Source organism: Corvus brachyrhynchos, unplaced genomic scaffold (genome assembly GCF_000691975.1).
Source record: "Corvus brachyrhynchos isolate BGI_N302 unplaced genomic scaffold, ASM69197v1 scaffold832, whole genome shotgun sequence".
In the NCBI taxonomy this organism is placed as follows: Eukaryota; Metazoa; Chordata; class Aves; order Passeriformes; family Corvidae; genus Corvus; species Corvus brachyrhynchos.
Window position 1 is genome coordinate 602,276 of NW_008236798.1, and position 13,077 is coordinate 615,352.

The 13,077-nt window shown below is 34.5% G+C and overlaps 1 protein-coding gene across 1 annotated transcript in view; it reads right to left on the reverse strand.

The window, feature by feature from the left end:
• LOC103611340 (contactin-5) overlaps positions 1-13,077 on the reverse strand; it is a 146,319-nt gene that overhangs the window by 122,828 nt on the left and 10,414 nt on the right. The window contains exons 2-3 of the mRNA XM_008628841.2: positions 8,567-8,748; positions 1,487-1,623 (exon numbers count right to left, since the gene is read on the reverse strand). Of these exons, the coding sequence (XP_008627063.2) occupies positions 1,487-1,623; positions 8,567-8,748 (319 nt within the window). The remainder of the gene's footprint in view (positions 1-1,486; positions 1,624-8,566; positions 8,749-13,077) is intronic.

The window sequence follows — 13,077 nt, forward strand, 5'->3', positions numbered from 1 at the left end:
AAATCATTATATAAAAGCAAAAAGGCACTGGAAAATTGCTGTGCTATTATCTTAAGGTGAAGTGACAAAATAAGGACCTAAAATAAAAGTGAGCAACAAATTTCCTTGGGCTTACCTTTTTCTTGTTATGCAAGAAATTACAAGAATAAAAAGTCCAAAAACATTTGACTGTAAATATTTTCAGAGCATATTCATTATATTCAAAGCTTCTTTTTTTCTGTTTGCTTGTTTATTTGCTGTTACCCTTACATGATTTTTGAAAGCAGCTCATCCTGGGAACTTTAATGAGGCAAGAAGTCATTTGTGGGTGTAAATATCTGATGTTCTTCAAATATGTAGCAAATGTTTGGTCTCAGTCATGGTGCTATTTTGATAAAAGCAGATATGAAAGATTTCTTGCATAAGTAAGAATGAAAGGATCCAATTTCTTTCATCATTAGTACAAATTTCTTATTTGAAAGGCTCACTAGTAGAAAAAAATTACCACAACTGGAAGAGAAGGGCCATCAATAGCTGTTTATGGAAATGAGTATTTCATGGAGCTATATTATGAATAATTTGAACTGCTATAAAACAACTCTAAGTTTCTTTATAATAGTTGTTGTAAGTTAAAATTGATAAGGCATAAATTGTTTGGGAATGCAGAGGAAACTGTGATAAAAAATTCACTTTGTTGTAAACCCCCACCCAGCTCAAAGTAGAATTTAATTTGAAATTTCAGAGCCTGAAGAAACTAATAGTTTGGAAAATCAGAGAACCAAAAAGTAGAGATATTTAAATTGCTTCATTTTCAGCACTTATATCTCCATCTAAAAAGGCAGAAATGAATAGAGTAACCTTATTTTCAATGCCTCACAGCCTCAAAAGTAAACTGTTTTTTATGTTTGCATAGTTGGTTGATGTTCACAAATAGAAATGACATTTGCTGAAAAGAAAGATATTACATCTTTTATATTCATAAATCCACTCTGTGAATTCATTTGCAAATATAGACATTTTCTCCCAGAGCCAAACAGCTTTATTTTAATCTGGAAAAATAGATTAAATAAATTTACAAAGTTTTCTTTACTCTAAATAACTTGAGACTATAAAAGTGGAAAGGTATCAGGCAAAAAACCCTCATGATGTGGGATGATGCTTTGATGATTCAGTGAGAGAAACAGAATAAAGAGAAATAAAAGACAGACCATGCCATTAGTGGTCTTTTAAAAGAAAAAGAGAATTTTATTTATGTCTAATTCTAAAATATATCACGTGACTATAGTTAAACACTTTACATTCTAAGAGTGTTATGTGGACCATTTTAATGGTCTTTGTGATGAGTTCTGTTACGTACAGAGAATAAGTTGAGTTGAAAACTTGACGGTCAACACACTTTTTATGCTAACCAAACAGTTATTTCTGAAGTACTTTTCAGTACTTTCTTTAACTGACTTCATCTGAGTGAGAAGCATCCAACATACAGTTGACTCCTTGTCTGGTGTACCTGTGGCCAGAGAGGAACTCCATTTTTCAGCCAGCGATATGTGGGCCTTGGCTTTCCTGTGGCCTTGCATTCCCACCGGAGCTGATCTCCACTGTCTAATTGTGTATCATTAAGTTTCTCCATCCAGTGTGGGTAGGCTGCAAGAAAAAATTGCCATGTTAGAGTCAAAATGTATAAACTGGTAAGTCTCTAGCTGATGTGCAAAGACCTAATCAATTAAAAAGCTTAAATTAATGTCCTTTACAAGACTCATCCTATTCTCAGAACAAAGCACATAAAAAAAAAAAAAAAAGGCCAAAATCAAAAGGGAGAGTAATAAAATTAACCAAACTCCAAAACTTTAAAGGAAATGCTGTAATGGTACCAGGTAGTGTGCAGTAACATGGCCAAGAATAAAAAACCTACCTGATTTAATAAAGTCAAATGGATTAAATCGCAGTACTATATGTTATTGGATTCATTATTCCTGAATTTAAGATGAATGTTTGGTAGTCACAATAGAATGTTTAGTAATTTACAAGACCTAAGTTTTTTTAAAATTCTGGTAAGGAGATTAATTGTCATAGACTCTGTTTCATGTAGTTTTCTCGGTCTACTAGGAAATCCTTATTTATTTAGCTAGGAGTGACTGGGAATTTGGTAAGGTATTTGCACATATTTCTGTTAAAGTATCTTCAGTTTAATTCTTATTTCAAGGGAGAAAATGCTTTTAACATTTTTAACCACAGAACCCATGAGATTTCCAGCATGCATCAGGAACATAAATTACACAGTAAGTCAATCTTAAAACAGTTTTTTTAAAGGCAGACAGTTGATAGCTGTATATGTGATCACTAGTACCTAAATTTCACTACATAATCCATCAAAAAACATAAACATTTTTTGCAGAGAAGTAGAACTTTAATGTGGCAGTCAATCAGATAGCTATTTGTAGGATCTTATAATATGGAAAACATTATACGACTCAGTGAGAAACTGAGCATTGATATGCAGAAATAAAAATTTATGCTTAACAGCCAGCTTTTGGGTTTTCATACTGCAGTCATATCACTTCGTATAGCACAGAGGATGATAGATGAAATTAATTAAGGATACTAAGTGTTGATTTAGGGTTTTTTGTTTGTTTTTTGTTGTTGCTGTTTGTTGTTTTTCCAAATCGTAGTGAATAAGTTGCTAAAAGGCCATCATTGCTAAAGGGATGTAAAATTCTGCTTGGTATGAATAGAAGTCCAGATCTGTCATAACAAAGTCTCTGCTGCAAATGACAGATAATTGATAATGTACTTAACCATTAGGAATTGAGTTTAGAAATAAATCTTTGAATCTAGCTGGCATTTGACAGGTCACCAATCAAGGATGTGAGAAGATATGAAAAGGCATGACAGGTGACTAACTGCTTCTAGCTTACATCTTGTGCATGGATTATAAAGAAAGAGAACGAGGTGTCTATCATTCCTAAGCAGGGAATAGTCTGCTTCAGAGTCCCAGACCAGACATTTGTAAGAAGTTGGAAACATATTATAAGAAGAATCACTCATTTCCTTTTTGGTAGAGGAAAACAGAGAGATTGACCCAGCCCCACTGCCAAATCCAAGACAAAAACTCTCTTCTTCCTTATTCTTCTCATTACAGTCAAGGAAATGCATGAAATTCTCTACATGTGCTCTGCTGTTCTAAATATCTTCTTTCTGAAGTCATAACAAAGGGTCCCACAAAAATCTGCAGAAAGAAACAGGTTTTGGGAGTTCCTGTTTATTTGTTGTCTGTTGTCCTAAAAATATAATTCAATTGCACTGCATAGTTGCTGTTCTCTTTTTGAGTGTTTCAATATGTGGAAAGGAAGCACACTGAGAAGCAATTGTTTCCTTTGAAAATGACAACATTAATATGATTCTGGAGGAGGAGACAGTTAAATGTGTAACAAAAAAGTCATAAAAGACAGCCAGTGGTACCATAAAATCATGCAGTTTCGAAGAGGAACTAAACTGTTCCTGTTTATATTTACTTATTTTCAGTATTTTGCTTTTCTGTAAATTCTACTCTTTGACCCAAAGCATATATAGTCTCACATTTCTGTGTTGAGCTGGAGCTCATCATGAACCAGAGTGTCCAGAAAAGACTATGCACATTTTTACACTGAAACAAAGCTGCCCCAAGCCTGGCTGCAGACTTGTCCTCTTCAGAACTGCTGTTCCCTACCTTTTGTCTGTGTCTGTCTTGTTAACACAATCGTGGCACAGGTTTTCTTCTGAAACTACAAACTTGCAAATCACAGTGGTATGACCGATAGGTCAGAACAACCTTTTTCCATTAGTTGAGGTATTTCTACGCTAGATTTTCTCCTCGTACCCTAAATGGCCTTTAGAGTCACATTTTTCAAGCTTGGACTTGCCATCAGTGAAGGCAATGACTCAGATTCCCACCCCTTTGAGAATAAAGTAGCAAAGCAATAGGTACATGTAGCTGGAATAGAGCTAAAAGCATGATTGAGAGAAATACTGTTCATCATTTTTTGACTTCTATTTCTCTCTCTATGTATTCCTTCCCTCTCTGCTCATTAGCAAGGGCCACTCTCCATAAAATCATAACACTTGTTCTAAAATCCTATCCATACTTTTAAAATTGAAGCATTTAACTGAATGTACAACTTATAACTCAATGTTAATTGAGTTATAGACCCATTTTTGGGTCTTTTTTAAACAAATATATTTTAACATAACCCTGATAAAAGTGTATGCAAAGAAGACTTCATTCCATAATCACACTTTATTTTAATTAGAAAATTTAACCATATTTCAAAAGTAACAAGTCCTTTTCTTCTTCTTATAAATGTAACATTCATCTTAGGAAAAAACCAGGTGTCTTCCTGTTTTTTAATCTGTCCAGTGAACAGTTTTGGGGTCACTGGGAGAAGGATGCATTTTAGTGTTCGGTAGTCTTTATGGGTGTTGTGCCAGAGCTTTATACAGTGCTTCTGAGACTTTAAAATCACCATCCAATCCTTGATTTATTGTATGCTGCCTTTCTGCATCTGCTTATTCAAGGATGTCAAAATGTTTTACAATTTAAATTGGCAATAAATCTGCACTCTTACAGGCTGGTTTTTAAATCTTCTATGAAAAATGAAATTAAGGTCCAGAAAATTCCAATTATTTCTCAAATTTTTAAACAACTTTTTGTCTTAGAGAAAATAAAACCAAAATTTTATATAGACAAATGACTTGAAATGATGTCCTAAAATGTGAATGAGTACAGAGTTTGCAGTGAAAAAAAAATTATTTTCCTGTATATGAGATTAATTGGGAAGAGTAAAGTAGGAGAAGCATACTGAGGAAGATAAGTGAGAAAGTCGAGATAGAAAATTTAAAATTAACGTACAATTTTGGCTACAAAATCTCTTCTTTTGCCAGTTTTACTGTGTGGCCTAATCTATAATAGCAGGAGTGGACTTTTTTCCTCATGCAGTTTTTATAAGGAAGTAATTAAAATAGATTTTAAAATCAGTATGGTCAGTTACACTGCATTACAAAATATTCCTGCCCTCAGCTGCTTGTTCCATTCTTGTGTTATGGCAAACCTCCCCTCCAGCTGTGAGGAGGGCACTGCTGTAGTGCAGGATGAGGGAACTGATACAACCAAAAGAAAGACGGCCAAAAAATGTGTTTCTATAGTCTCTTCACATCACCACCCCCTGCTGATCCTGGCACTAGTGAGTAGGTAACAGAAAAAATCCCAAAAATGTAAGAGTGAAAGAGGAGCAGGAATTGCACAAACCAGTGTTTACCATTGGGAAAATGCTACTAGCCAGAATTTGTGGAGAAACAAAAAGGTTAATGACAAGTATATCCACTCACATTTTAATTTTTGTGCTCTCTTCTATGAATCAATTTGAGCTTGAATAAAAATTCACAGAAACTTACAGGATGAGGAGATCACTTGGGGGAAAATCACACCTCTCAAAATAGGTTGCAATGCAGAAGAGGATGTCTGGCATTTTAAAAATGATATTTTTAATGCCTACAGCTGAATTTCTGCTAAGTGCTGAGACTACAATTTTGTGAAGTTGTCAGCATCCGAAACAGCACTTTCCGAACAACATTCGAATTGTCAGCTGCATCAGGCAGTCATGGTGTATCTGGATTGTAGCAGCAGGTAAGAAATGGAAAATCACTAGTTTGTGATTAAATGTGACTAGACAGGCAGACTGGGTGTCCTGGGCATTCTCCAAAATATTCTGTGGTGACCCAGATCAGATGCAACTGACAGAATGAAGAAGATTCAAACAGACAGCGAGTGAGTTCCTACAGAGATATGTAAATTGTGAGGCTGCGGTATGACACAGCTGGTCGTACAGACTGCTCTGAAATTTTACAAGAAACCTCTGGTGAAGAATGCCGGCCTACACCTGAATTTCTGAGCCACAGTAATCGTTGTCACCTGGAGGAATAAGATGTCAGTGAAAAGACTGAGCCTACAAGTAAATAATTCATGTTGACAGTTGTTACGAACAAAAGGTACAGCAGAAGAGGCCATTTCAGATAATGCCCCCAAATCCTGCAACATCAGCTGTCAGCAAAGGAAGCTGAGAACTTTGTGAAGTAACATTTGGCTAAATGTTGTGCTGGTAAATACCTTCTTACACAAACCCTCTCAACACCTCTGGAAAGAGTTGCCAAGGTTTGTGGGTCAGTGAGACACTAGTACTGTCTTCAGGATCATTGAAGGCTGTGGGTGGCTCCATGGGGGACTATTTTATCTTGAGGCCAAGGAAAGGCACTTGTAGGGGGCTAGTAAAGTCTGTTCTTCTTGTCCTGCTGTATTGGAGGTCACTGCTGGTATTGTCCATCTGAAAGCCCTCTGTAACCTTTTCAGACCTTGCTGCCTGCTAATGCAGATAGGTGAAAATATAATAGTCTCACATATCTGTTAATAGAGGAATGAGACAGTATGAAGTGAACTCTCTTCCTTAAACATTAAAGAAGTTGTCGTTATATTATTGCAAAAAAGACCAATGAGCTAAAATTGTGCTCTATCCCATAAAGGCAGAGACTCTAAGAATATAGTTCAGACAATGGTGAAGAATGAAAAATTCATATTTCTATCTAAACAGAACAGGAAAAAAACTAACATTGTAAATATTTTCCATGGAGTACCATCTTTATTTCTGCTCAAAGCAAAAGGCCAATGAGAGATGAAGAACTGTGTAGAACACTACATCATGTTTGCTGTCATTTTATGCCAAAGATCTGCATGGTGCTCTTAAATAAATCATTCCATTTTATAGCATCTTAGCTTCTCTCTTGAAGAGAACATTTTATATTCTTTTAACTCTGAAAGAGGGAAGCAGAGATAATTATAACACCTTTATAAGCTGCTTCGGCATCTAGTAGTTTCACAGCTCTAGAAAACAGTTAGGAAGTGTATCAGCTGGGATATACCTTATAACTCAAATTAAATTTTTTAATTTTTAACATTTTAAGAGACTTTGTAGAAAAAGACCAGCTGCTAAATTCCCCTGGCCCTCAGGTGCCTTGCAGGAGCTGATATATTTTCATGGGAGTAAATTACAGTAAGAATTTGAGAAATATCAGTGGGGTATTGGCAAAGTAGTAGGCATAGAGTCGGTGCTGGGCTTTGATTGCTGTTTTCAGCAAAAGTATTATAAAACCTTTGCTGCAAGTGCAAGATGACAAGTCTGAAATTAAATGAGCAGACTGTTGTCTTAACCATCACATAATTTTTCCAGCATGTAAAAAAAATCGAAGACAAAAACCTGCCCTGGGCTCTAGATGGGTGAGAATGGAAAGCAAGGAAAGAAGCATGATCCAGAGATATGCTGGTACTCACTAAAATCAACTGAGTTAAGATAAAGACATTGGAAAGCCAGAGGAGACAGAAAAATTGACTATGGACCTGAAAATATTTGCATATGTGGAAAATAAATGAAATATATGATGCCAGTCTATAGTTATTTGATGAAAGTGTGTAACAAAGGCAGAGAACTCTGTATAGTTAGTAATGGGGAGAAGGCATTAGGAGCCATGGGCTGAAATCAGGAAAAGAAAAAGAAAATTGATTAAGAAGAAAAACTCCTTCTTACACATATCCACCAACTTGAGGATCTATCTAAACTGTAGCAATTCAACTGGCTGTGATGTTAGAAGACAGAAAACAATTCAGTTTGAAAGATTTGTTGCATAACCTCCTGAAGCAGGCCTTTCCTGCTAAGTATTTAAGGTTTAGGGTTCATGGAATGATAGAAAGTAGTGTAGCTTTAATTGATTAAAAGTAGTGGGACTCAAGCTTACATGTGATATATGTCAAACTTGGACTTGTAAGTATTCATGGTATGTATTATATAGGCTTTTGTTTCTAGACTCTAGAATGCAGCAACAGTATAATATAGAATTCATGGGGTTTTAAAAATATTTTTATTTTTGGGGTTCCTTTTTTCTTTTCAATGTGAAGCATGGCTCAGTTTTGCTTTCATGGTCACTCAAAAACTTTTTTCTGAGTCTTAGACAGAAAACGTTGAACACTTTGTGAAAATCATGGAAATCGTGCACGCAATTGAAAATTGAAAATTGAGAATTTTCTCAAAAAAAACCCCTTCTTCAGCTCTCACTCCAGTAAAATGACCATGACAAAGCGTACCCAAGTATGGCATAGGTAAAATGTTAATAAAAGTATGATAATAATCCTAAAACATCTCTAACATTGTTTTCTGATAGATATTTCATGTTTAGGTTGCATGTCATTGTTATATCAGGTGTAAAAGACATAGACTTTTAAAATTACAGCTATACTCTTTAATTAGAAAATGAAACAAAACAAATCCCATATGGAATTGTATTTAAGTCAGTTCTTCGAAGGAGTCAACATTATTTATGTTTCAGACTTTAATGCAATACTAAGGAATAAAAATATTTACTTTAATTTAATACTATTGTTGGTATATAGGGTATACTCAATATATCAAGGTATCTTGTTTCTACAGAACCTTGGAATGCTTCACGTGTAATCAAAGCCTTAAGCATGGACAAAGCATTTCAGGATAATACTGTGTGCAGTTACACTTACTGTATACTTGTAGCTGTCCTCTGAAGACATTTCTTCCACGAGAGTTTTCAGCCTTACATTCATAAATTCCTGAGTCCTCTAGCTGCACATTAGGTATTTCAAGCACAGCTTGGGATTTTCTCAGACGGGCTTTACTTGGATTATGACCATTAACTTTCCTCCAAGAGATTGTTGGAACAGGGCTGAAATATTTAGTAAAATTAATGTTAACACTCTTTGACTATTGAGAATATAGATTCTGTTATCTGGTAGTTTAAACACTTAATAATCTAAGTAGCAATAAAATGTAATCACAATTAAGGTTCGTATAATGGTTGATATACCTCACTTTCTATAGGGAATCCTTGATAAATGGATTGCTACATGGAATGTGTCTCTTTCATCCACAGGGGAGGCTGTTTTTATTGAGATCAAGTAAATCACTTGAAATCACTCTCTAGAGTTACTTTAGCATTCTATGTTTCACTCCTGAATGCTTCCACTCGATAGGTCAAAGAAAATAACAACTTCAAAACTTGGATGGATTTAGCAAATTCTAACATACCCCAGTTTTCCTGCAATGATACTGCAGTGCAGATCAGTCAGTGAAAACATCTATCTAGGTGGGGAATTTCAATACCACACTTTCTTGGATAAATTAATATGACCAAAGGTCTGGAGAGTTTTTCTTACAATATTCTTCAAGTTACAAAACTGGTTGTGTAAGAAGACATATTAATGGCGCTGCTGTTTCTGTCTCACAGCATTATGCTCTTGCTTGTGGAAGCAGAAGGGTCATTTACAATCATACCCAGGAAAGAAATGGATTAGATAATGTTTGCACTCATAAAATTTTCTTTTTAGCCCAAACCCTCATCAGACATTGTGCACCCAATGGGCCTTATGGTACAGACATACATTTTTCTAAATATGGCAGATATTTAAGAGGGAAAAAAAAAGAAAAAAAGAGAACTGTTAAAAAATATTTGATTGTGAGCTGAAAACCAGACTGCTTCAGGTACTCCACAAGAAGCTTGGAGGACACTATAACAGAAAATGGAACGTTTTGAAAAAAATATTTTGTATTTATTTCAAGTCTAAGGTTAGATATAAATGCAAAATCTTGTGGCAGTTTAGATGAGGAAAAGTACTTCATAATAGTTAAAATTCAAATTCGAATTCATTTAGTTTAAATTCAAAAATGCTATGAATTTCAGTCATGATTTGCTGACTTTCACTTGCTGTAAGTGTATGAAATTTCATTAAGAATACCACCTTTCCCTCAGTATTTCAGGGTATCCAGTTTGAGACACAAAAAATAAGTATATGACAACCAAGTTCTGGTTATTCTTCAACCAGTTAGAATCAGGCTGTGAGTTACTGCAGTTGTACTCAAGCTTGCAGACAAGATGCTCCAAATTCTAGTGCTTTATAGAGATTAAGACAATCCCCAAATTGGTAGTTGATTATCAGAAGATTTGTCTAATTTTAACTCCTGAGTATCACATATCACTGAGTTTCATTGAGCCTATTAACATCATTACCTTACAAAACCACATATAGTCCAATATGGAATTCATTTTAGTATACCAGAAAGAGAAAATTATTTCCCTTATCAGTTTGCTGCACTGATTAAATATACCAGAAAGAGAAAATTATTATTTCCCTTATCAGTTTGCTGCACTGATTAATTAACCTGATGAAATGAACTTTTTGTGTGTGTGTATTCACCTCTGAGACACGCTCCCTACAATATCTTGCTATCTTTGCAAAATGATCTTTTATCAGTGTCCCCCAGAGAAGAAATACACGTATGAAGCATTTCTTTGTTTCTCCTCGCTAAACAAAACAGGCTGATCTCTTTTCTTTCCAGTACTCCCATTATGCATATATTTTTCTTTTTACAGACATTTGTGGATCATGTGATGTGTGTGGATCATAGCTCATAAGACCTGTTTGGTTTATTTTTCCCGTCTATCACCACAGAAGCTGCATAGCTTTCTCATTTTTAACCTTAAATTATTTTCTTGATGACTGATTTCAAATTTTGGTGTCCTGTAGAGTTGGTTTGGGGACTCTTCTACAGCTTGTATGGTTGTAATTTACGAAGTTTGCTTCCTATTAGAAGTTATTTTACATAATTTTCAGTTAGAAGATTAAAAGAACTTCCCATTCCTATCTGATTCAAGTACTTCAATATGTTGACTTTTAAATGTGAAGCATAAATAGGATATTTCTTTTTGAGGCACTAATAAAAATTTCTGTCTTAGCCCCACTAGTTATGATATTCCTTTCACATCCTTAGCTACATATTTTGATTTGCTATACTTTAACAGCTATATCTATATATCAGATGTAGTACAAATAACACTCTTAGTTTCCTTTCCCCCCCTTCATTAGCCCTCGTATTTAATTTCTAATCACACACTTCATTCTGATATTTAAATTTAGACTCTTTCTTGAACGACTTGTGGAGAATTTTGCAAGTTTTCTGTTTGGCATTCAGCTTTAAGGGTTAAGTCCTTGTATGGTTGTCTTCTTCTTATAGGAAAATAATTATGTCATGATTGCTGTCTTCAAAACAGCCACCATGGGCAGATAAGGGTTTCATTGACCATTATTATTCAGAACACAGGTCCGTGCAGGAACTCTTTATGTTGGTACAGTGTAATAGTACTCAGCAGCTGCTGCTTTAAGACTGAAATAGTGCAGATTGTAACACTGTAAGGGTGTTACGTTTGCTACCTATTGATGGTTAATTTGCCTTCAGCCCTGCTTCCACTAAAATCAGTGACAAAAATGCTTTTTCTCTATTGTTGTGGAGGAAAACAGGTTCTGATGAACAGAATTAGTAAAAGGAATTTTTTTGGTAGTGTGCATTTCTGAGAAAGAGTCAAGAGCTTATAAACCATGAAAATTGTCTCATTTAGCTGCTATGAGATTATTCTGAAATTCTTGTATTTGGAAAATTTCCTTTAAATTGTATTTAGCTAATTTTTTAAAATTTGCTTTTGTGTTTCCTGCAGCAAGCAAATGTGTATAACATGGCAAACACAGAGGAAACTGGTAGTCGGGGTCATATTTTAAAACAACTCATTTCTTCATCAGTATGAGGTAGTAAGTGGAATTTTTCAAGGAGATAAAGTTTCTTTAGCTGGGCAGATTTAATGATTTCAAAGGAAAGTACTCCCATATTACAAATCAGTATTTGCAGACAACTTGTGGTTCTGTTTAATGAAGCTTATTTTCCTTGCATAACTTACAAGTGACGCATGAATTTTACATCTGAAATAAAAATATATCTATACCTATTTCTCCTCTGTGACTTCTGTGAGAATGAAATGAAACATGAGTGAGGATGTGAAAGAATAAAATTGTGTGACTGTTCTAGAAAACTCATAAAATCCACCATAAAAGCTAACTAACATATGCACACTTTTCATCTTTTTAAATGATCCATTTTTAAATGACAGCTTTTTGAAAAATAGAACAACTGCAGAAGTATTTCTAGAATTAATATGAATTTAATGTAATAGCCATAATTATTGAATCTTATCACCATTATAATCCATTTTGATTTTGGTCTCAGCAGACATTTATGGGAACAGAGTTTCCTTGGTTATTGTAACCCTGTCCACATTCAACTCCTGTAACTAAATTGATTTGAGCTTCAGTTGAGTTCAAAGACAAGACTTCTCCTCACTTTTGGATAAAAATCTTCTGAATACTACTGGTAAACCTTAGTACCACCAAGAAAAACCCTACTTGAATTCATAAATACTATCATTAAACTTGTCATTAATCTAAATTGAAATAAAAACCCTAAGTGGTCACTGGTGAGTGTAATAGATATTACTGTGGGCTTGTATGCTTTGAATTTGAAGAAAATATGAGTTATAATTTTACCTTTGCATTTACAAGAGATTATAAGAGTCAGTTTTCAGCAGTATATTATTTGGGATTCCCAACTGTTGAATTAGCTGGGAATTCTTCACAAGTTTCAATAAAATACAGAAATAAAAATGTTTTAAAAATTGGAAGCAATTCTTCTTTCTTTTAATTTCATATGTGGGAGAATTTCATTACATTCCTAAAGCACATATTTATTTTGGGAAAGGGATGAGGGAGAAATAAGAGTAATGTCTGAATTTTAAAATACCTTTTCCATGGATCTGAGCTCCTAGTATTTCAAGAATATATTAAATAGGAATGCATAGATTACTTTTTCTATATTTGGTTGGTACATATTGATGTGATATTTTGAAATATTTTATCTTCTACTGTAATTTCAATTCCTCTCCACATCATTTTTCTTTACCATGCATCACTGTTCTGAGCTGTGCCTTCAAACCCACAGGTTCACATCATAATACGTCTTGAAAAGCTCTGCATACCTATGGAGACTTTATTTTCTTATGCCTTCCTGTCTTGCACCTGTGCTTAATATCTTCTAATTATTACAGGATAATTATGAGGATTAAAATGTTGAGGACTACAATGAAATTCTTTTTGTCAGATGCTTTCCAGGAATG